We start from the raw sequence: 26,242 nt of genomic DNA on the forward strand, positions 1-26,242 counted from the left end.
TGAATAACTGATTGCAAGCCCTGGTCAGCTGATGGGAAACTTTTAGCACTGAGTTACCCATGAGAGTGACTAAGATCTTGCTGGTTTGAACATCCCCACTATGGACTATTTTGAGAAGACAGGAAATAAGGGAAGAGCAAAGGACAATGTGATATGAAGAACGTGAGTGCAGAATCCAGCCCTGTACACTAAAAATGGGTCTCTGCACTGCAAGATGAGGTAGTGTAGAGAGGTTTGCAGTGAATATTCCTGCACCACAGAGAACAAAGAGGTTAGACATGCCTGGCTATATGTGTATCCATACATTCTCATTTTGGGAGATGATACATTGCCCCTTTCCTCTACCCTCCTCAAGGAGTAATGAAAGGAAATACATAAAATAACAGCAGCCATAAATAAAGAGGCTTTGCAGCAGAACAAAATTACGTCTCCTTCCCTTATAGCATCTTTCCCACACTTCCCATGTACAGAAGCAGGAGATGCTTCAGACAAAAGAGGGTGTCCAAAAGTAGGTGGATTTTTGCTCTTTTCAAGTTAAAAGAAACAAGGAGAGAGATAGGCAGAGAATTATACAATCCCCAAAAAACCCTCATGGGTTTATGTTAAAAACAAACAAGAAATTAGCACCCTTCCCTCATAGCTTAGTGTCCTGAGAATTTTAAGCAGATCTTATGTAATGGCACCATTACCTTCTGCAGATACAATTCACAGGATGTTCCTCAAAACTACACCACAAATAAAGTACTTGTGCATTCACAGTATCCAGTAGCTGCCTCCATAATTTATGGGCACCATCCTATGCAAATCATTGGGAAAAAAATGACACATCTCAGGGGCTGTTTGTTGTTTAATCTCACTTTGTCATGATTCAAAAAGAACGATGTGAAAACACAAGGAAAGTCATCTATAATGGTAAAAAAAGATTCTGGGACGTTCTTAGTTGTTTTCCAAGACACATAAATAATCAGCTCTTTGTCAGCTATGAAATGAATCTACATTTTCTATTCCACATGAAGGGCCGTCAAAACCAATCCTAAGTGTTTTACACCCCATTCTATTTCTGCTAGCAGAAAGTTGGGGCTCTGTAAGATTTGACAGCTACAGATCATCCACTGAGCTGGGTAACGATATGAAAAGATATCACACAGAACTGGGCTAGGACTTCTACAATCACAAGGCTTTGGAAAGAGGTTTGTGCTTTGTGCTGCTGAAGAAAAAACCTTTGGTGTGGTGAGTTGACCCTGGCTGGATGCCAGGTGCACACTTTGGTGTCACTCCAGTGACAGAGTCATCACTGCCCTCCTCAGCTGGACAGGGGAGAGAAAAATACAACAAGAGGCTCCTTGGGAAGAGATAAGTGCATGGAGAGATCACTCACTAGTGAGTGTCACAGGCAAAACAGACTCCACTTGGGGAAATTAGTTGAATCCATTACCAAACCGAAGTAGGATAATGAGACATAAAACCAAATCTTAAACAGTTTTCCTCCCACCCCTTCCTTCTTCCTGGGCTGATCTTCAGTCCTGAATGTCCTGCCTCCTTCCCAAACTACCACATTATTGTTGATAGTACCTTCTCTGATTGGTTTGGTCTTGGCTAGTGGCTGATCCATCTTGGAGCCATTGGCATTGGATGTGTCAGATATGGGGGAAGGTTCTGTCAGCTTCTCACAGAAGCCACCCCTGTAGCCCCTCTCCCACTACCAAAACCTTGTCACACAAACCAGATACATTTGATATCAACATTTCTCTCCTTTTGTTTTACCAAAATTTGGATCCTGCTAAAACTACTATGTTCCTACCACAAGTCTGGGGGTATGTTTTGACAAGTCTATATATTTCACACCCAAGATCTTCTGGTACATATCCCTCAACTCATTTACTCTAAGTCCTACTACTTTAAAGCAAATATGTCCACTTAGGAATCTCACTACAGTCCCCTCCACCCTCCCAAGAACCTGTATGAAAATAATCACAATTAGATACAGTTGAAATAACTGTTGGACTCAGTGGTTAATATTAGATCACACAGAGCTTCACTGCTGAAAGACAATTGTGCTCTCTGGAAGAGGAGAACAGTGGTGCTGTGCAAAGCAGAGTTGAGTTTACATAAAAATGACAAAAGCAGTTGCTATCACTGAGATAAAGAAACACAATTCTAATACTAAGACTTTGCTAAAAAAACCCCAACAACCTAGAAGCATCTCTCAAAAAAAAGTGATATTCCAATCTGTGTTTCCTCAAGGACAGCAAAATAACTGCTGCTGTTATATATTAAAGGAGAAGGAGTATGGGTGTCTGACATGATAACTGTCACCCTAGCAAGGGAAATGGGCTCATTAAATTAGCAAAGGTCTTGAGATGACTGAAGTCAGCAAAACACAAGAGCACTGCAGACAAACATCAGTTTGTCAAAGCTTTGCCTTCACTCCCCATGGGCTCCTACTTCTTTTGGAATGGATGAGCAGAGGCCACGAGCTGTGTCTGGGTACAGCCTTGGCCTCCTCCAAAACACAAACAGAGAGAAGCCACAGGTCAAGCCTTATCTTCAAATTCAGCAAAACAGCAAGAAAGTCTTTGCCTCCTGCACCACACTGAAAATTAGCAGGCAGTGATTCAGCTTTCTTCTTCTGACAGAAACGCAGAACCAGCCAAAGCGTGCCCTCCCGGGAGGGTAAACTTTGCACCAGGGTGTTTTTATAACACACATCCTTTGTTTGTCAAGACCTTCTTTTCCCATGTGTTCAGTTCTCAGACCAGAGTTTGACACCACCACCCAAGAGCCCTCACCAGCTCAGAGCAGAGCCATGCACTCAGCTACAGGGGCAGAGACTTGAGCCCTGTCTCATCCATCTGCTCACCTTTTGGAAGGGTTAGGGTCTGTCTCAAAGCCCATTCAGCCTTCCATAAAACACTACCTTATCCATGGAGACTAAGAGCAATGGACTGGCACTATTTTTTTTCTCCTCTCTCTCACAGGAAGTGAGAGAAAAATCCTGATGCTCCAGCTCTGCTTTCCTAGCTCTTTATTCAAAATGGAAAAACTGAAGATGCATTGGAAGTTACTCTCCCTACCAATCATAGCTTAAAAGCACAGCTCTGCTTTGGGAAGAAAGATGAAGGGTCAAGCCCTACAGCAAAAACATAGCTTCTGATTAGAGATACTCTGAATTAAATCTACTTAAGGAAAGAAGTAGTACCATCTCTAGGCTTTTTTTATTAATTTAATCTGGCTTTTTCCTTGCTGTTCTTTCAGTGTTTAGAAATTTGTCAAATTGTTTCAGGGTTTTTTTTTTTCGTTTTTTTTTCCTTTTCCAGTTAGTCAGAAAAACAATCGAGCTGCTCTAAACTAATTTCAAAATGTAAATACTGCACCAAACCAGCACTTGATATCTTGCTTTGGCTGTCATATAAAAAAAATTCAATTATTTATACTGCTTTAGTCACACAACAAAAGAAACACTGCTCTGCAAAATGTAGACTGTTACCCTGTGTTCTATCAAAAATAAACAAACAATTGTCACAATAGAAAAGAAAATTTGCTACAATTACTCAAGCACATGAAAGCTTATCACCACAAGAGAGTCAATGAGCATTTTTTGCATTAATTCATCAGTAGGGATGGAATCAAGTCCTAGTTTGATTCTCAAGGCCTAACAAGAGCCTCTAGATCCCTTTTCCAAGCCAGGCAGTGGGCATCAGCTGATGCTTAGGCACCTTGTCACTGCATGAGAGGAGAAGCATCCTCTGCAAGATGATCCCTTGCCAGGACTCCCCAGTCTAAACAGGTGGCCCCAATCTGACCTGGGACACAGGATTCATGCTGTGCCTCTGTGACAGCAGAAAGTCCTGCCAGGAAACAAAAATACTGGTTAATAGCTATATAACCTTTGAGTTTCTGCATTGCAAAAACAGAGATAAGTCATAGAGAAGAGGTTTCCCAAGCTTGGAAATTTTCTAGGTTCCAACAAGTGAGAACAAAAACTTAAGTCAACCTCAGCAGCTGCAGCTCAAAGAGAGTCATTAGTGGGGAAGGACATGCAGGACCTCACAACATCCTATCCCTACCAAGTGTTTGTGTGTCCACACACCTTTGGCTGGACCAAGGCATCATTCACAGGTGATTTTCTACCCTGCGTTCCCAGAGCACAGTCCTCTTTTGGGATAGATCTTCTAGGGCTTTCCCTAGAGCAATCTGTGTGTTTAGAAGTGATCAAGAGATTAAGGTGAAGTTTTTTTCTCCAGTGATAGCAAATTAAACAGCCTGATTTTTTTCCCTTAAAAAAAGAAATTATTTCTCTTGACCCAAGTGGCCATGCTGCTGTGGCTGGCCTACAAGTGTGTTGGGCTAATATTGTTAATATTTGCAAGTCAGACACATTTGAAACAACACACTGAGTCATGCAGAATCCTGCCTGGTAAAGATTGGAAGCATGGCACTAAACTCTGGTGGGAAATACAGTCTTCAAGTGACAAACCTGCCCTAAGACAAGCCCAAGCCTCTCATCTCTTAAAGGAAGCAATTAAGAAAAAAGTGGGAAGCTCCATATTTGAAGCAAACCCTGCCCTGCCTGTGTGTGCCGTTCAGCTGAGAGCATGGACATGGGAAACATTCATTGCCATGGCACAACTTGTTTGTCAATTGAGTAACAGTAAGTGGATGTGAAGGCTCTTTACACCTCACAGCTGGGACAGTCTGATAGATTACAGTTTAGCCACCATGAAAGTTTAAGCCAGCGTGAAGTTGGCTTACAGCAAAGCACTTGATTCCATGAAAAGACAGAGCTAAGAGCCTCACCCAGCTCACAGCAACACTTGGACTTGCACATCAAGCCACGCCAAGGACAGAGCACCAGGCATGGGATGTCTGCTCTGGGTACCAGCTAGAAGGACAGTGTCTGGCACCACCAGTCTCAAAGAGGCTATGCGAGGAACAGAGCAACAATTTCACTTGGTCACATCTCAGCTGCCATAAAAATGCTCATGGTGGAGATCTCTTTCCTCAGATGGTCTATTCCACTGCTGAATATTGCACAGGGGATCAAATGTCCCTGGAGTGGCAATAAAGAGAAAGAAATGAACCAAACAAAGCAGCTCTTGGTTGGATCCCTGTAAAACTTTGCTGCCTTTCTAGCAAATAATGATGTCCTGAGACCTGTATGTGCTCCCAGAATATGGAATAATCCCTCCTGACAAAGGCATATTTGAGTTTTGTTCCTATCTTTGCTTGGTTCTTATGCAAATTCTGGATATTAGAGCACTTAACAAGCAGAGAGGACACAGCTTACAGTAATATCTCTGAAACTTAAGATACTAATTCATATAATGCATTAGAGAAAATTAGTTTGCTATACTTACATTTAAAAGCAGTTTTGAATTTTAAACTCTGCTTGAATTTACCCTAAGAGACTTTGATTCATAGATTCTGTCAGGACTAAGGGATAATCTCTCCTCACCTGTTAAAGAGCACAGCCTCTCAGATGTAGGGAGCAGCATACTAAAGACACACAGCCCTCATCAGAGGGACTTCAGTATCAATGTGATACTGCTTTGTAGCTTATTTTCATCTCTAGACACTATAGATTACACCTTTTTCCTTTGATAGGCTAGAAAACAAAAAAGGAACATAAGAAATAATTCATTTTACATAAGAACAGGGTTTAGAGGGGACTTGCACAGCCTGAACTGCAGAGGATTATGACTGGTACAAAGAACTGCTCGATACCACACTGCTCATGGAAGGTACATCACCACGAAATACTGCAGCAACAGGCAGCTCAAAGCCAATTAAATACAATCTATAAACTCCAGGAACTGTTTCACTAGAGGAAGCCACCAGGTGATTCACAATGAAAGCAGAAATCCCTTTTCCTTTAATTTGCACCTATTTTTATCACCAGCATTCGTTCATTTTCAGAACTGGTCCTGCTCAGTCAAGAGTTTGCTTTCCAGAACCTGCATCACTCAGTTTGACCAACCTGCTTATGTCTGTGGTAACATCATGACCTCAACAAGAGGTCTTGACTACATTACAGCATCCAAACAGGGAGAAAATTTGGGGGATGTAAGGGATGAAGATCTGGTTCCAGTACAAATATACAAAATCAAAGTAGAAGTGTAGAGGGGGAGGAAATAAAGCCATAAACCACTATGACAGTACATTGGCCCTGTGCACAGCCTGTAGAGACAGGCACAAAGTACCTGTAAAAATTTTTCCATTGCAATGTTCTGATCAACAAAAGTAGTTTTTCCTATGGGTGAAAATGGTCATAAATTATCTTTTCCTTAGGTTTGCTTAGAAAACACTTAAACTATGGTTTATAATATTTTAGCATTTCTATTCTTTTGATCAAGTAGCTCTTTATGAATCTTGCTAAATAGAAATGTTTGAAATTATTTACCTCATTAAAATATCACTGGTGTTCTTACTGGGATGAAATCAAGTGGAATTTTGTTGCTGAAACACCACATCAAGATGCATTGACTAAGAGGAGGAGATTCAGAGAGTCTTTTCCAAAACTGAGAGCCATAAGAGCTTACACCAAGAAAGTAAAGGAAACTCACTTAAAGGAACAGAGACATTATGATGGGGAAAAGAATTTAAACAGGGTAAAAAAAATTACCAAAACTAGCAGGTAATCTGCCTACATTGTGGACCTTACACAAAATTACAGCCTCTGTGCCTGGTGATCTTCCAAGGGGGTTTGGGAGGGTTAGAAATCCAATGTGCTCAGGATGCTCCTTGCCCACCAGTCAGGGCACCTCAAAATACCCTTCCTGTAACACTGTCTCTGTTCTCACACCAGCCTTTGAATGGGGAACTCAGCAGAGCTTGCTCTTACATTTCAGGACTCAAAAGGGTCCAACCATGCTCACAAAGGAACTGGAGTAACAATAACAAGCCCAAGATAAAGATCTAACAACCACTGTCTAGTCATTGGGTTCATTGTGTTACCAACAGTAGGAGATCAGCATTAAACCATTACCCAATTCTGCCCTCTGAGAAAGAGGGAAAAGCAAAAGGTTTCCAAAAAAGACCCTGAGGAAGAGATACATTCCACCTTGACAGGATTCACTTAGGTATCCTGCCTGGCAGCTCTCCTGGCTCCCGGTGTGCTGGGACAAACTGGGATACAGGAGCTCAAGGATCATTAATGATTTTCTCTAGTTTTGCCCAGCTATGAGCTGCATCCTTCCCCTCTGCTGGGGATACACATGGGTTTTAAGGGACAGAGGGAAAATCCTAATAGTATGTTGTCCTAGTCAAGTCAGGAGCTGCCACAGACTCTTCCCTACTTCGCAGGCTTCACTGTGCCTTTCCCTAATGTCTTATTTCAGTATGAGGACAAATGTCAAGGGAGGGCACAGAAGTGTGTTGCCTTGCTCTCAGGCACTGAGTAATCTCATTTAGGGACTGCTATCACTAGTGGTTCGGCCTTGTTAATTTTCTCTTCCTAAGTCAGCATTCAGGCACTCATGGCTTTTGTCTGCTGCTGTTATCAAGGCATTTGCATGCACTAATCCATGACAAATGGTTTCATTTGATGCACATCTGATTTCCTTGCCTGCCAACTAGAAAACGATAATAGAAATACCAAGAGAAACTAAATTAGAAGTAAAGGAGTCATCTATTTGTTGGAGAAACTCAAAACAAGGTTAAGATAAACACCAACCAGGCAGCTGACTTGATGGAGAAAACACTGAGATTTCAGCTGTGGAAAGGCAGTTTCTAATTACCTGGGGTGGGAAAAAAATGCTGCATTTTAAAGCCTCACAACAAGACAATATTACTACATAAATAATTGTACTACAGGTGTGGGAGCTGGTTTAGACAGTCATTCTCTATCACATCCTGCCCTGGCACACTGAAACCAATTACAAACTCCAAACCCCCAGCTGCAACTCATCCCTTGAGGGTTTTCTTTAACACACAATACTGACTTCTGGCTGACTGACCACCCAAATTGAAAAGCATCCCATCCACGTACCCAAGCAGCAGAATTTAATGAGTTAATGACAGTCACAGTAAAGGATGTTAGTGTAGCCCTGATGGTTTTATGATTTCAGCAAGACTTTCCCCCAGATCTCAGCTGTTCATAACAGGTGAATTCTTGTCTAAAAAGAAGCAACTGCTGCAAACACTAGACCTCCTTTAATTTCAGTGCTGCTGCAAACCAAAACAAGAGTTGGTACCAGTCAGGACACACAAGACCTTCCACATGTTCACATGGCTATTGGATTTGAAGTCTGAGGTCTTGATTTCTTTTGGGAACAAGGCAGCTGCTGGCATATCTGAATATGTGCTTCCAGACAGGATTTATTCCTTTATCAGGATGATGACTTGTTTTGGGTAGTTGCTGCTACTTTATAGAGATTATTATTTTTTTCCCCCCCAGTGAGGAGTTTCAAGGAAGAAATAAGGGGAGGCAAAAAGTTAAAGCTACTTTTTTTTCTTTTACAAAGTGAGGAATTTCAAGGAAGAAATAAGGGAGGCAAAAAGTTAAAGCTACTTTTTTTTCTTTTACAAATTCCAATTTCAACTTTTAAAAAACCTCCAACAGCAAAATACCAAAAAACATACACACAAAACCCCCCCAACATTAAAGTCCTCAGACTTAGGGTTCCAATTTAAGCATTTAAAAACACGAAACAGGTTGGAGTTCATAATCTTCTGAATTCTGAAATTATCTGATTTTGAAATGCATGATGGAAAACGAATTACCGTATTATAGAAATATGATGCAACTATAGATTTCATTAATATAATTGTCAGAAATATTTATCTAGCCATATTTTAGTATATTTTATCATACCTTCCTTACCCACAGCACCTTTAGCTTCACATCTTATCTGGCTAAGTTCTTCCCTGAAGTACATTTTTCCACCCTCAGTGTTCTGAGCACAACCTTACTGATAGTTTCAGTGCTACTTGATCTCATTTCTGCATGGTTTTAAGTTTCATTTCAATTCATAATGACTCAGAATGTGAACATTTACTTCTTAATACATTTGTATAGGCAAATACATACACTACAGATACTTCCCAACTCTTGACTGTGTTCAATGTCACAACTGTGGTATTGGTGATTCCTGAGCAGCGAGCAGCATGTAGGCAAAGAGGTGCTAACCAATAGGTTCCTTTCATTTATGCATGTTCTTTTAAGAAAAAAACATATAAATCAATGAAACCGATTTTCCAAATAAACTCTCCTTGCTTGCTCCCAACCACTTAATTAAACACCATTAACTCTAGTTTGTTTTGGCAACCAATTAATGTCATGATCAAATATAAATAGACTCTGCGAGAAAAAGATTATAATTAATAAATCCTGAACAATGCAGTACAATTGCACTGAAGCTTTGCTTGCCAGAAATATTTAACAGCAGTTTTGGAGAGCATTAACGAGAACATTAAAAAAAAATAAATAAAGTTTTATCAGAGTGTCTGCAGTTTAGATCCTGAGGCTCTTGCCTTGTGTGCAGTTTAGATCCTGAGGCTCTTGCCTGTACCCAGGTTGATCTACAGAGCCTTTGGCTGCTGACATGATTTACAGCACTGAAAATCCCCATCCCAGGTTCCTGACTTTCCAGCAAATTGTTCTAGGAGTTTTCCAATCAAGTTCTCCATCGATACGACTTTTACTTGCTCACGATTTAACTGCAAAGTGTATTTTGCTCACTGTGTTTTTGTAGGTTCACAATGAAGGTTCTCAATTCGACTTTGTCATCTGCAGAAAACAATTCAGTGAGAGCTTTGGATCATGCTTTAGGATGGATTCTTTGATCTGAGCCAACAGCTCTCCTAACAACCAAGAGACAAGGACCACTACTTAAACTGAGTTTTACTCGTCTGTTCATTTAGTGAGAAGTAAGGTGCATGATATACAAATCAAACTTTGCAGCTAATGGAAGAAATATTTATGCTTAATCTCCAAAAGCTCCCAGCACATGTGGCTGGGTGGGAGCTGCTCACATAGAACAGGTTGTTCACCAGATTACTTGCAGCTCAAAGACAAGGCATGACAATAAGAACAGATTGTCCATGTACTGCACTTTGCTTGGTGATTCTCAAGGAAACACTTCCACATCATCCAAGAACTAGTAAAACCCTCCATTCCTGCCATCAATTCAGCTCCCAAGCAAAGCTGTTCTCTCAAAGTAAAATAAGGGTTACAATGGAATACTAGGGCAGTTATTGATTCTCATGATAGCAACAGTGATCCTGCACCTGCTGGCACTGAAGTGACCTTTCAAGAAGGGCAGGTCTGTTTTTTCACCCACTGTGAAGGAAAAGGAGAAAACTGTTATTCCAGAAGAAATACAGAAGGCAAGAGAGAGATGTCAGAAAACAATCTTCTAAATAGAGCGTAGAAATATGAGTCACAGATACATACACAGGGCTATGTAACTTCATTCAGTTTAATTCACACCCCCAATCCCCCATTGTGCATCACTGACCGAGGCTCATAAATTTAGACTCCAACTGTGCTGCAATCCTCATGGTCCCTACCTAACAGCAATCTCCAGCCTCACTCCCATGCAAAGGAATAAGTTTAGCTGGAGAGAACTGTTCTGTACAGAGCATCTGAGAACAGCAAAAAAATGCTGAATCCCACCAGGAAAATAAATCTTGCTCACAGCAAAGGTTGGTTTCGTAACAGAGTGGCAAGGAAAACATTCAAAAGGAAATACAAGGATTATAGACAGGATAGGATAAAACAATATGAAGCTTAATGGGAGAAAACACATCAATCTTATGAGGAAATGCACTTGGATATTGCCTTTTAAAATATAAATGAGCCTTGGACTAAAGTAGGCTAATCATTAAAGGCAGGTTTCTGATGTTATCAGCAGAAATACTTCAGCACAGAGCAACACAGTTTGCCTTTGGGGTTTATATTTGTAGGTGCCAAATTTTCCTTGGGACTTAACCACCATAGTATGAATTCTCACAGTCTTGAATGCCATGACAGCACTCTACAAATAGTGCTGTGCACTGAAAGGTCCCTGCATGACTCACCAAGACCCCAAGGCTGCACTTGCAGATAGAGGCTCAGCACATGGGGGTGGGAGCAGAAGTTGCTGCTGGGGCCAAAACAGGCACTTTTTGGTCCCTGTTTTCCCAGGGCTGCTCTGCCATTCCAAGAGGGATGTGCTTCACACCTGCCTGAGTGTCTGCCTGCAGAGAGGCCTGAGGGAGAGCTGAAGTGGCATGAGATGGGGACAGGAGCATCATTAGGAGGAAGGACAGTGCAGGGGGGACCGAACAGGAGCACAGGCACTGCCAGTGCAAACCACACATGGAAACAGCACATCATTTCTCTCAAAACACCACTGTGAGCACCTTGCCCACTGCTCTGCTGCACAAGGTGTGCTGTGAGGGTGATCCCAGGGAACACAGCCATGCTCCCAGCAGCTCCTGCTGGGCACAGCAGTCTGCTCAGTGCCCCACTGCACACCTTGCCCATGCTGCTCTTCACAGTCCATCAAGCTGCAACACCTGCTCCCCCTCAGGTTGCTTCATCTCCCTGGATCAGAAGTAACAAGGCATCACATTCAGCAGTGACTGGTGACAGCTTTCCTCCACCTGCAACAGAGCTGTGAGACTCCCAGCTACCACTCCTCTCTGCTGAAGGAGAGAGGTGTCCTCTTGCTTTTGACCCTCCAGTGAGTACTGGTTGCTCCCTGGCAATGCCTACCTACCCTTTCCTCTTTACTTCAGTGGGATTCCATGTCCCAACAGCTTACAAATCCCCCCCAAACCCCACAGCTGACTCCACCTATGAGCACACCCTGCAGCCATGCTGTTTCTCTTCTGGAGGTTCGATTTTTCAGGGGAAAACCGAAATCAAATCTAAAAACCACAGAGTGCAATACTTCTCATCAAGTCTGCTGCTGTAAACAAGTGCATCACACAAGCACAGCAGTCAGTTCATTGCTATCATGCTGCTACAAACCCTACCTCATCCTCAAGTGTTGATTCTGTTACATCAGTTCTCTGCCTACACACAATACATGTCCACATACATCCAAACGTATTCTGTGCGTGGCCAGGAACACAAGAGGTACCTCCAGCCTGGATTTCTTTACTTAGCAGTTGGTAGTTTGATATATCCAAGAGCAGCCTGAGAAGGCCAGGTGTGTATAACAAAGGTACCATGAGAGATAGTTTCCAGAGAGAAACTTAGCTCCTTGTGAGCAGTTTTCTGATTGTGAACAAACCAGGACACTGTGGTGCTTCCTGTGCATTTACTGGTGTAAATGAAATCTGAATCAGACCTCAGAGCTTATAACTTTTTTCATTTGAATTAAGACAGCAAGAAACACTAGTCGTCACCCTTCATGCCCATGACAAGATCTGCTAGATATTGGCTTGATTGGTGCATGGCAATTTGGACTTTGCATACTCAAGGCAACAGTTTGCATTAACACGATGTGATTAATAAAACAATTCTTGCTAATCACAGAAACTGTGTGCATTTATATACAACTACCTAGTCCCACACTTGCTTCTATCAATACCAAGAGCAAAAAACCTGTTGAATTCACCTTCCAAATCTGATTTGTTCTACAAAGTAAAGACACATATTTTATTTACACTTTTCAGAGGACTTAGATTCAGACCAACATTTTTCCCAGTCTGTTTTGAACTGAATAGTCACATACATGGGGCATATGAAAATAGCAGACCTTTTGAAATGTGAAAATATGCAGTTTCCCCCAAGGCTATAAAAATCAGTGGGAAGGCCAAGATCAGAACTAAGACATTTTTTGCTCACAGCCACAGATTCCAGTTTCTGCAAAATGCTGTCTACTGAGAAACATGCTCAGAGCATCCTTAGGTTGATGCTGCTTGTTAGTTTGTGCAGAATTGCTTTGGGACTGATTTTTTCACCTTGTAATACGATGTATAGAGAATCACTTGAGATGATTCTTAATGGGCACATCATTAACTACTGTCACAATGAAAGGTACTTCATGTTTAGTATCATCCAGTTCCAGCCTTTGTTCAGTCCATTTATTCCTCTGAAAAGGCCTATTTTTAATTAACATATTTGCAAATGTCAGCATTGCTGCAGTAGGTGCATGTTTCTGCTTGTGTCTTGACACTGTATGCAAGATCAGTTTAATGTTACCACAAACTTACAGGTGAATCCTATGTCCTTTCAAGCAACACATGGCCAGTGTTGTCCACTGATTAAATACCAGCTGACGGATATAATACCTTATTATGAAACAAGGCCAAAATTTTGCAAAGAATTCCATGATTGAAATGGTGATGGTTGTATATTATTATTTTCAAATTTTTTTAGGTTTGAATCCTGTACTTTGCTAATATCTTGTTGTCTCATCAAATACCACAGTCTACTTCCTACCTCTGGGCAGGGTCAATCCTGTCAATCAGATGATCAATGAACTATCACAGGCACTCAGATAACTCTGCAAATCACAACCTGTCCACTCTAACCCTCAGGCCAATTCAACAGCTCCACAATTGTGCATATCTTAGAGCCTAAACCAGCCAAATGTGGAATTCTTTTCATTACCACTGCTTCTTCTTAAATCACACAGAAATGACATGCTTGGGAAAAAAGATGGAGATTTGTTTCCACATAAAGTTATTTTCTGTGAATGCTTTCACACATCCTTTGCCTAACATGATTTTCATGAAAATGAAATATAGTCATAAAAAAACCTGCAGAAAGCCATGTGTATTACCCAAGGGGAATTACACTGCAATGGTGTTCTGTAGCTCACACTCAAGTCTCCTCCTCCTCCTCACCTAGCCAAGTCAAAAGGAACAGACACCAATACTTGAGGGTACTGAACAGCAGCATTCAGACTTCTCATTGTGCTCATGAGACAAGAAAGAATTAATGAACAGGTACAAAAAATACAGCATCATCCATCTTACAAGTGAGCAATATCTACTAAGCCCTTTACTCCCTGTGCCCACCTGCCAACATTCTACAGAAAATAAAGCTAGAGTCAATCACAAATACTGCCATGGAAAGCAGTTTATCACATTTGTTTCCAGGTTTGTACCTTCTGCTAAGCCATAGAAGTAAATAAAGAAGAACTGAATTATAAAAAAGAAAAATTAGACTACACTGAATGGAGACTTTAAACTTGTGATTGCACAGTGTGTAGAAATCCATTTCAGTCCATTCAGACACTTGCTTAAAAAAAATGTTTCAGGGAAGAAAAAGAACAAGCTCAGAAATCTGAGGATAAACTAACCTTTTTATATATTGCCCTTGATTTGCAGGGTTTCAAAACTGGATTAACTGAAGTCCAGATGGATACATTCAGTCTGCTAATCCACTGAGTTCAGTTCAAGTTTATTATGCTAAAGAAACTCCAAGAGGATTTTATCTTTTACCTGCACCCTCCTGCGCTCAGAGAGACTCTCCTGTTCATCAAGTATGAGAAGCACAAGATGGGGTGGAACCTGCCTTTTTAATTATCTTATACCAAAGTGGCCCCATGATAGAGCAGAACAGCTCAAATTCTCTTATTTTAGAGCATCTCATTAACTATAGAGGATCACAAACTGAAAGAAAAGGTATGTTGAGCCTACTATTGATTACAGCTGTATTTATCATGATTCAATAAGTTGAAATTTCATATACCAAATATTAAATTACTGAAATTATGCCCTGGCTCATCTGCATCCATTTTTTATTCACTTTTATTTGGCTGCACATTTTAATCTTACTTACACAGCGACTAACTAAAAGTAAACGACGCATTCCTAATATTATAAATATGAAAAATAGGGTGTGCTCAGGGACTGCAGTTGAATACATTAAAATCACTCAGTTTGCTAGTTAACATATTTCCATCCCTTTTATGTACAACCTTTCACATTCAGTTGGCACACTACAAATTCATGGCCTTATAAAAAAAAACACACTGCCTTGATTTTCTGTTGTGACAGCAGAAATTGTCCAAAATATCTAACAGTTTTCCTAAAGGACACTCACTAGCTGGTGCTTCCCAGGTGCAGCACAATCTGAATTGGAGGTGAACATCATGTCAAATTCCACTCATCTGTCAATGTAGTGGATTATTTCTTGAGAGACTGAAATTGGCTGCCTGGGATCAGAACACCATCAATCTTATTCACGTAGGGTGCAGAGAAGCTGCCTGAGCCAGGCTTGCAGGAGGGAAAGCTTGGCTGCTTCTAAGTAGGTGATGAGGCAGCTGTAAAACCTTCACTCTATCTGTAGCACATCTCTGAGTGAAAGATTTTGTCATTTTTCACATTTCCCCAACATTTGGTATGCATTCAGTGTCTTGCTGTTCTTGCTTTATAGAAAAGGTGATTTTTCAAGCTTAGGCAAATGTTGCAGAGCTCTGGATCTGCCCAGCTCTCATTTTTTCTCATAATGTCACTTGTTTCAACTGATTCCATAAAACGAGATTACATTTTCCTCTTACATATCTGTTTAGCTGGGCTGGTTTTCCCCATTTCCTTCACTAGGGACAGACTCAAATAACCAGCAGCATTACTGACGAATGCATTGTAATAAATCTCTGCAAGTCTCAAGTAAGATCCTCACCAGTCAAACTTCAGCTACTCTCAAACTTCCAGTGCCAGCTACTCAACACCCTTGGTGAGTCTGATGCTCTAACAAAGGTACTGAGAGCTGAGCCAGAAAAGATTTTGCCCTATTCCTCTACACTATACATATTTTATTACAAGAAATCAAGACCTGTGACTTCTGGGCAACAAAAGTACTTGGGAAAACTTTTGAGTTTTAAGGCTGCTAAAGACCTGTGGTTCAAGACTGTCTATCTTTGAAGAGTTGTCATTAGATCAAAAAAAAACATTAAAGTATTAATTGCCACATTGTCAAATGATTCATCACTGTGAGTTAACATCTCCCATCTTTCATTTCAAAAGCTCATAAAACCTCTCCCACTTATCTTTGGTTCCAAATTTGTTAAGTGACATTCTTGGCCTACCTAATTTTAACCAGATGACAATATTGTGCTAGAATATGCCAACACCTCAATTTTTAGCACAGCACATTCTTCAAAGAGCAATTAACAGTCAAAAAAGTTATGTGATCCATTTCTATCAGTAAAAACCACAATCAAACTACAAATGGTGTGCTGTCCCTGTGGACCACAACAGTCAAAGTGAGCTGTGTCCACTGCTAACCTGTGGGGTTTATTCTGGCTTTACAGGCATTTAACTCTATTGAAAGACAGCCCCAAATTCTCCTCTGGGCTGCACTTTTGCAACCCCATCAATTTTCAGAGGTAAACTTGAGAGCCTTAGAGTAACTGTCTCATTTATGCTAAGGCAAACCCCTGACCTCCAGCAAACACAGGTGACTATGAGTAAGATTTGCTGCCAGTGGTTTAAGTAACAAACCCACATGCAGTTTGGGTCAGATACAAGCAAAGTTAAGCAAATCTGTGCTGTCACAGTGTCTAGGTTACATACCCATTCCAGAACTTCACAAAACTGGGAGAAGGAGAGATAGAAATAAGGACAAAGGAACTGAACAGTTATCCAAAATGAGATTCTTAGGTTGGGAAATTGCTAGATGACGTCAAAGGATGAATAGTCCAACATCAGATTGGCAAAGCACAACACACATCAGACCAACCAAAAAACAGATGCTGTGCAATATAAAGGCAAACAACTCGTTCAAGTTAAATTATGACAAGTATTTGATTATTCAATCATTTATCAAGACAGACACAAGCACAGGCACAGAACCTGCAATCTTACAGCATCCCACAGCTGATCTCAGTCCTACCTGGTCTGTGCAGGTGATGCTGCTGGAAAGTGTGATGGAGGGACCCCTGACAGAGCAGCATTGCACAGGCACTTATCCACAAATACAGGACCCAGGACATTGCAGAGACCACTGCCATTCTCTAAACAAAATATTAGACAGACATTATTACCCAATGCCTTACAGCACACAGAATACTCAGCATCCTTTACAACAGTATTTTTGTCTTTTTCGCTCCTTTTGCTAAAGGTCTTTTGATTATTAATCCCCTCTGCAGGATGCAATTGTTGTACAACAAAGGTCATGCCCAAAAAGGACAGCTGAGGTAACAAGATGTCAACAGAGGAGCCTGAATAACTTTAATAATTCAGTGGTTAAAATCAAACTGTAATGATCTGATGACTAAAACAAACACACTGTAAATAGAAGCAAGAAAATATTCCCACACTGATCCATAGCTGAATTTACAAGGGAGTTAAAAAATTAAATTAAATTTAATAAGAAAACATCACAGCACCTACTGAAAAAAACATGTCCAGACAGTATTAAACCTACTTTAAACACATTACAGAAAGGTATAAAACATCCTCAGATATCCAAAATGCTTAGCAAAATACTCCATCCCCAAAACTGCAAGGGTAATATTGACCCAGAAGGTAACAGTTTATTGTTTGTTTGTCAGGGTTTGGGGTTTTTTTCCACTTTTGCAAGCATAAATTTTTAATCATGCTTCTGTCTACCAAAGAAAGTAATTGTTTCTCAGAATTGTGTTCTAATCCCCAGATGAAATCAGCTTCCTTTTGTTCGACCTGTGCATGTACAGGGACTGGAGCATGGCCAGACTGAATTTCAGATGTATTCTCTAGAAGGTTTGATGTTTTCACAAAACAAATTGTGTCAAAATCTTAAAAACATTCCTGTTGCAAAGGAGAAAAGCAATTTCTTTGTCTCCTGGTGCTGCCATACTTGGCCATCCAATATAGACAACTGGTTTTTTCAGACTTGTGTTCACTATTGTGCTAACTGGGAAAATTTCCTTCTGACTTGTTAACTTCAACAGCTCTTTCTCAATGCCTGCAAGGACTGGGAGCTGAACAAGGCTCAGCTACGCTACACATCGTCCAGTTCCCTTAACAACACCTTCTGCTGCATTTCATATTGCCAGATTAATCAAACTTCAGGCACTCTCCTCATTCAGCCAATGACAGGATGCTGTTCTCTATCTAATAATCCAATCAGTTGAACATCATTTTCAGAGCAAGAAATACTTGGAAGGATTAAATCCATCACATGGAAAAATCTTGTCCTTACCAAAAAAAAAAAAATTTTAACATTGAAAAGTCTGGATGTGATTTCTGCAGTAGGAAAATTAAGACTATTAAAATAGTGAAATAGAGTGGTAATAAAATATATGCACATACATTTTTTTGTCCCAATTTTAAAGCAGCACAGTCTTTGGGAAGCTTTTTTTTAGTCTAATTAGTTGAAATGAACCACATAAACTGACAAGTCTAATTAATAGAGAATACCCAAACACTATTTTGAGCAGCATGAGGCTTTTCCTCTCTCTGTACTGAGTGCTTGATGCACTGCTTAGCATGTAATCAATTTCATTTCCAACTGTTTGCTTTGCAGTACACAATGCACTTTCTCTCCTCTCTTTTTAGACCTATTTATCTTGCAAAACAGATTCAACACCCTCGGAGCAGGGAGCTCCCAGTAGGCTTCCCGTGTCTTCAGGAATTAGAGCCTTCTTGTCATATTTGGTGCTCCCATGCTTTTTATACCACAAGCTAAGAAGAAAAGGTGACTCTCAAAGTGGGATATTTCAGGTATTCAGGTTATTTAAACTGAACTTTAAAAATCCCAGGCAAAGAGCAAAGCAAAGCCAAACTTCCACAGCTTGCTAAATGCTCCTGTGCCTTTCCTCCGGCATCACATTCCTTGCACATGGAGAGCAGACTCACTTAACCCACTCAGGCTTTATTATTAGCTTCCTGCCCTTTTCTTCTTTAAATATAAAATCCTCTCTCAAACTACACTGTTTCAAACTCCCTTTGCTCAAACCCCAGCATTTCTCACATATGTTTCCTCATACGCTTGTTTGCCAGCAAACTGCTGTCACATACACATTTCTACACACAGATCTACTTATCATTAGCAAAGACACACAGCAATGACTATTTTCCACTTATTATTATTATTATGAGTTCCAGATCTGCTTTCTGCATCTTAAATCCTGAAGCATCTCCTTACCTGAGTAATCCAACCAAGAGCAGAGCACTCTAGTAGTGTTCATCGGAAAGATCTAATACTTTTTTAAATCCATCTGTATCACAATAAGGTGTTTTTTTTTTCTTTACAGCTTCCCAATAATCTTCTTTACCGGGATTAAAAGTAGAAAAAAAAATCTTTTTCGTTACAAATCCTGTTTCCAGAGTAAAGAAGACATCTGAGCTCTCAGACTGTGCCGTCACAAAAGTGGCCAAGGTTTGAGGGGTGGAAACCTTCTCATTTTCACCTTTAAATCATCTCCTAGCATCACCTTCTGCTTGACGAGACCTTTGAAGACAATTTGCAGCTTTCCAGGATACTTAGGGACGAGGAGCAGGTTCTGTGTGAGGACAGAGCCGCCGGACTCGGCAGTGCGAGGAAGGCAGCGGAACGGACACTGCTATAGGATGCTGAAGTACCGTAGCCTATTTCAATACATCCCTGCTCGGGAAAGCATCACATGCCTTAAAGCGACACAGCCCTCGCTGGCGAGCCCCAGCCAGGCACTCGGCAGCGACTGGAGCTGCATTTAAATACCAACACTCGGGCTGTGCTCACAGAGGAGCAGAGAGAGCCAGAGAGGCAGGTGCGGGTGGGAAGGCAGAGCTGAAGGACAGAGCAGCCAAGGAGTGACTGGGGATGTGCTGATTCTGCCAGCAGAGGCTTTATTCCCCGGCGTTGTTCTTGCACTTAATTCACAAGAGGAAGGCGAGACTTCAGGGAGTGTTTTCCCTTTCACATGCTTGTGAACAGGGGAAGGTATAACAAAACGCAGGGGAGAGCAAGAGATTCCAACACACTCCCATGGTCTTTCCAACACCTTGCCACAACTCTGAGTGAAATCTTTCCTCCCAACTCCATTTCCAATGCATCTTAGCAGACAATGGGGAGAGAGCTCTGATTTACTCCTAAATGCTAAAGCTCAGCCACGCCAGATTATTTATTGCAGTTATTTATTCTCCACATCTTAAGTGGCCATTTACAGGAATGGAGTGGTTTCCTCTCCCTCTTGTACCATATGTAATTATTTTTTAAAGAGCCATTGTATAGACTTAGTACATACCATTCACTTGGCATTACAGCTCTTACCTCTGCTTACAAAAGAAAAAAAGGCTTGGAAACAAAACAAACTTCCATTTTAAGAGCCCAGAGTGAGTGCTGTAATACAATGTGGGATTTTTCCTCCCCTCCTGATAACCTGTGGTACAAGAGTGAGCCACCTTCATTGCTTACCAGCACCAGACACCAAACAAAAGCAAATAATAACAGTACTAAGTACCCTTACTCTCAAGTATCTCCTTCTCGGCCCCCAAGGACACATATCTCAATGGATACTCTCACTGAGAGGTGCAATGAGTTTACTTCACAGATCACAAACTCTTTGAGGCTGCTCTACTTTTTTTGGGAAATACATACTAAGAACTTGGTCATGCAGACCAACAGGAACATTATACTGGTGTCTGCCACAATGCTCAGAACAGCTCTTTATGACAGCCTTAAAACAATAAAACAACCAGAGCGAGGTGTGTGTGACAAAGTGATACAGGAGAGCACTGGCACATGGACCCTCCCCATGGCACAGGCCACCACTGTAGTGTAGCTCCCATCTGGTCCCTGAGCAGTGCTGGGGATGAGAAGGCAGTTCAGGACAAGCCTCATGGTGACCTGAGTTGCTTTCAAGAGGCCAATATATTTTTTTAAGGTACTTTGTATGAAAACATATGGCACAAGTGAGGTTAGGGTTGTAGTAATCTGTTTCATAAAGGTTTTCTTGTTTTCCACAAAAATTTCCTTAGACACTGGGAGAAAGCCAAAAACACCTGCTTAAGACATGTTCCCTTTAGGACTTGTGGGGAAACTGCAAGGGAGAGGGTGTGAGATGGAGGGTTGTGAAGCAAGGTGAAGGAAAAGGGCATCAAGAAGCAAATATAATTTTCTAAGAAACTGAAAGGCCTTGTGGCTAGCAGGAGGAAACAGACAAATTGTGACCACACACCTTGGCAGAGTAGGCAGAGACAGATTTATGCAAGATCCAGATTTATGTAAGGTACAGCAGAACTGTCACTCTGCCAAGCACTGCTAACTCCCAGCTCCATGAGGCTAATGCCACCGTAACCCCTGACAGATGCTGCTATTGCTCAGGACAAGCTCTGAAGAAACATGGGACATGTTGCTTCTGCAGAGTAGGGGGAGATCAGAGGGACAGAATAGAATATTAAACAGGCTCTGCTTGCAGTCTCTCCCCTGCCCTGGCTCCCAGCATCAGAAAGGAACCCAGGAGTCCTTGGCAAAACTTGCAGAAGCATCTTCACACCTGCTTTGATGTCTTTGCTGCCAATTTTAACTTTCAGTGGGCCAACAAGACATGAAACAGCTCCTCTTACCCTCTGAGCTAAGCAGAGTGTCATTTTCACCTGATACTTTGGGGCTTTACTTCAGCCTCCTCACTTGGCTTTGACAGGAAGGGAATGATGCTTTACAAGTGCCCATGGGCCCATACTCAATGTGGGGCTAATGACACAATGGAAGAAAACAGGAAGGAAAAATGAGACACTAGTGAGTAGTCTGCACATATCAAAATCCTTTCTCATGAACAGGTAAGGCTCAAAGACAGTTTCTAGACAGAAGGGAGATGGGACAAAAGGTTATGCCAACCATCCTGTGCAGTGGCAGCTCCCTCCCAGCACAGGGGCAGGATGAACCCATTCCTTGCAGAGCAGAGGGGTAGAACAGCCTTTGGGTTATGTGGTCTACACCTGGGAGGTCAATGTCAAGTCCTTCCACCCCCACTCTGATACCTGATGGCACACAGAAGAAAAGACAGAACTGAGACCTGAGCTATCCCAGCTGGAGAGCACAAAAAACTACCTATCCACAGCTGTGACTGAAAGACTGCATGGGGTTGCTGGCACAGTTGCCAAAAGCAGACCATTACACTGGCATGGTATTTCCAAGGTGAAGGTAGGTTGCAAAGGGTCAGCAAGCATCCTAATGTCTTTGAGACAGTCTGTCTCACACAGGGGCTGTATGCACAAGGAGAATAGCCTTGTCCTCTTGGTTGCACCATTCATCTAGAGATGCCAAATGAATGACAAAAATAGGCAAAAATAATGCTCTTCCCTGCCTAAACCTCTATTTATCACAATTTTCTGGGCACACTGAAAAGAAGAGCATATGCAATTCGGGCAGGCTCATACAGACAGCAGATTGGTGGTTGCACCCAAATAAGGGCCTCTGGCCTCTACTTTCTGTATGCTGCCTCCTCTGCCTCTCTCCTCCACCCCCACACATGCCTTTTCCCCACATAGAGGTGCAACATCACACGCCCCAGGCATGTATTTCACAGGGTCTGGAGAAGGCTCACCACCTTGGAAAAGCAAAACTCATTAGTTCTAGTGCTCCTGGGACAACAAAGCTTTGCTTTTCACAGATTGTGTTCTCCACCCCTCCCAGCTGCTTCCACCCACCCTAAAGAGCTCCTTCTTAGAGACCCTAACTCCACCCTGGCTGCTGCCTGGGCAACAGGCACTGCACACTGCACTTCCTCACTCCTTCAATGTTCCTACCCAGGTGAGCCAAGTGTAGTCTCACAACAAGTTTTACCTTCATTCCACCAAAAGCCAAATTTCTGACTATCTTATCTTAGGTTCACAATGTTTGTAGAAGTGCTTTTTTAAAAATATGACAGAGCAGAAGTTTTGCTTGGCCCCTTCACCTCCCCACACAGCTTGTCTTCCACTGAGAACCAGCCCACATGGAGAACAGGCAGATGAGCTTGTGAAGATTGAGCTGCCTACATGTGATTGCCTGAACAGCAGCCACAAAGCCCAGAGTAGAACCAGCCAAGAAATCCTCATCCAGGGCCCTGAGCCTCCCTGGCTTCTTGCTCTTAGTTGGTTGTTGTGTGGTTCGCCCCCCACCAATGGAACAGGGAACACAGTGTAAAGCAGAATTCCTTTGGTACAGGGAGTGCACAAGTCCTCTGAGCTCTCTAGACACCAGACATGAACACAACTTTGCCCAGCAAAATGCTTATAAACCATGTTCCATGCATATGAGTAACAATATTCAACATCCTACATGCATATCCCTGTGCTCAGCCAGATGCTCCACATCTGATATAATCCCAGGAAAACTTTCCCTGCCCTGAGACTTCCCTTTCTCAATCATCACCACTTTTCTCCCTCTCTTGCAGGAAGTCTGGTCCAACCTCAACGACCAAGCTGAACCTATTTTCTTTCCTCTCCTTCCTATGTCTTCTGTGACAGCATTAAGTCCTTTTGCCTGTATTGTCAAGTTTTTTTCTCCTATAGATTTTCCAGTGACAAGAGAAAATGCACTGTTTTTCCTGGATGTAAACATGCTGAGCATGAAAAGTTTAGCAAGAAAGCTACATGATTTTTCATGAAGGAAAAACACCAAGGATATATTTGGTGATCTGTCTGGCTGTGACCACAGTCTCTGCTGGTCAACACAAAGACCACACACTCTGGAAGCCTGAAGAAGCAGAGCTGAACAACACGTGCACTTCCTATTAGAATCCAAGGGGTGGTTCAGGCAGTTCTTGTCCCACTCCAAGTACAGGGTGCTGGGAAATTTGGTCTGTTTCCAGCACAGGTGCAGGAATGTAGGTATAGACAACCAGCCAAGGATACAGCAACAGGGAACAGCACAACACACTCAATGGAGATGCTCCACCTGCTGTACTTGGCACCAAGACCTGGTGGCTCATTTCTACCCTGTTATCTCATGCCACATCACTGCAATACTTCTCTTCTTGCTGCCTCAGCCACACCAAACTTGCTTGGCAAAAGCAGCAGTTTTGTCAACCATTCCCAAATATACAGGGAAGATCCAAACAGAAAAATGACATAGTCAAAGCCATTAGAGGAAAAAAACAAACACCAAACCACAAGAGCACAGTAAGTAGCTTGTACTGGAAAACAACAAAGAATTCAATAACAAGCCTGAATACTGACAAAAGCAGGGAGAAGTGAGAGCAGACCACAAAAGGAAGGATTTTCACAATTACTCTTCCCAGCCTACCTTAAATATGCTGCTATTCCTTGTTACAGAAGTGTCTAGTCTTCCCAATTACTGTGTTTGGAAGGCAATGATTCTGCTTCTTACAGTCTTCCCATGCCTAAGAGAGGAGAGAAAGAAAAAAGAACACATCTATATTTGTCAGGGAGGTTTATATCAAAAAAGTTTGTGTCCTAGTTATTTTTAAACTATGTAGGACAATGCACACAAAAAGTCTCAACCCTTATCTATAACTTGCCATTAGCTGACAAGATCAGCACTTGCTGAGGATTAACAAGACAAATTATCTGTGCAGTACATGATCATCATGCAACAAAATTTCAATAGCACTCAATATAGTTCAAATACAAACAGAAAAACACGACTGTGCTCAAGGTATCATGGCAGGTAAACATAACCATCATACAATAGAGATGAATTGCCTATTTAGTTTCAGTTCAGAGATACAAAAAAGCAAATAAACTGGAGTTAAAACAGCCCTAGAGTGATGCCAGTTCATGGTTTCTTGTGATACTCTTGATCCTTTATCAGCTGTACATTAGCTGGAGAGATCATCCTGATCTGAAAACACAGAATCTTCTCATGGATTCTCAACTTCTGCACAGCACAAACTAAAGAGCCTCCAGCCCATTCTTAGATTAGCCTAGTTGAACACATTAAATAAAATGCTATTGAAACATTCCTAGTTTGAAAACAAACTATTACTTTTGTCAGGCTGCAGTTGCCTTTCCTGACCAGCTAAAACTACATTACATACAAGACCCATCTACAACAGACAAATCATGAGGCAGAGTGAAAATTTGTCTATCTATGGCCAGAGAGAACATTTAGCATCTGACTTCGCACTTTCATTATGTCAAATATTAGTCCTACACAGGTTTAGCGTTTACTTTTGCTGCTGAAAAGTCAATTTGTACATGAAGGTAGAGTATTTCCAATATGCACAACACAAAGAAAATAAACCCAAGAAAAGCAAAGCCATTCAGACACTTTGGGAAGCAAATTCCACATGCTGAGCTCAGACGTCATCACTGGGTTATCTCCACTCTCTCTTACACTCAGTATGTTATTAAGTTTCAGTTAAACTTATTAAATCTCTACTATTTCACCAGCTTTAACAGAGAGGTTGAACTAGACCATCAGCAGAGGCCCCTTCCAACCTCAACCATTCTGTGATTCTCTCATTATCCCAAAGAAATAAGAAAAGGAGGCTTCAACAACAGTGAAATTAAGCCTCTTTGGCCAAATTTGACATATTTCAGGTGTTTTCAGAGAAGGCTATCTAGGAAACAAAATTCTCCCTATAACATTCAGCATATTACCCCCAGCTTGATACCCCATCTCCTGCCCAGCTGCATTGCAGCAGGCTCCCCCAGCCCAGCCAGACTTCCACCTTCTCCTAGCAGAGGGAAAATCGTAGGAAAAGCAACCAGGAACCATACAAAAAAAGTTGCTACACAGCCCAAAGCTCAAAAACCCATCAAGCCTTTCCCTGTCAGCCCCAAACACCCTACAAGTATAAAGCGCAAAAGCTCCCTAAACATACCATGAAAGCTCAAAGCCCAAACCATGAAAACAACCAGAAAACCACAAGCCTCAAAATTCTATTTCCTAAGCACCAGCCTTAAAAAAAAACCACGACCAACCCAGGTCTGATCTCACAGCCAAATTTAGTCCTTGTTTCTGCCTTCCTCTAGCTCAAAGACTTTCTGCTATGAATTTTCAGCCACCTACCCAACTTGAGAAGCAACCAACACCACACGACCACCCCCTCACCTCTTGGGAGCTTTTATAACCTCAAATCACCTGAGCACAGGGAGGATCTGGTTTGAAGCCCCAATAAATACCAAGTGCAAAGTATTTTGTTTGATTAGAGTAACTCCCATTGACAAGGCACAACCAGGATGATTTGGGAAATATGCCAGGATGGTTGTGCTGTGTGCCAGGGAATACTGCTGTGAGCAAAATGCCTCTCCTGGCTGTGAAATGTTTCCAGACACCCAGGTCTGCCTGGGTGCTCAATGCATCAAATGCACACCCTGGCATAGCTCAGCACCTCTTTTGGAAAGGAAGCTCTGGCTGTTGCCACTGCCAAAGGAAAATGCAAGCTGCCAGATCAGCTCTGCAGTGATGCACTTCTGGTCTTTATAAGTCCAGGTGTTGCCCTGA

At 41.8% G+C, this 26,242-nt stretch overlaps 1 protein-coding gene across 1 annotated transcript in view; it reads right to left on the minus strand.

Annotated features, from left to right (window-relative positions):
• The window catches only part of FAM19A1 (family with sequence similarity 19 (chemokine (C-C motif)-like), member A1), a 180,203-nt gene extending 163,308 nt beyond the window's left edge, over positions 1–16,895 (minus strand). Inside the window, exon 1 of the mRNA XM_009081364.1 lies at positions 16,778–16,895. Coding sequence (XP_009079612.1) covers positions 16,778–16,895 — 118 coding nt within the window. The remainder of the gene's footprint in view (positions 1–16,777) is intronic.
• Positions 16,896–26,242: the final 9,347 nt, after the last annotated feature.

The sequence above is a fragment of the Acanthisitta chloris genome, unplaced genomic scaffold, assembly GCF_000695815.1.
Source record: "Acanthisitta chloris isolate BGI_N310 unplaced genomic scaffold, ASM69581v1 scaffold4780, whole genome shotgun sequence".
Taxonomy (NCBI): Eukaryota; Metazoa; Chordata; class Aves; order Passeriformes; family Acanthisittidae; genus Acanthisitta; species Acanthisitta chloris.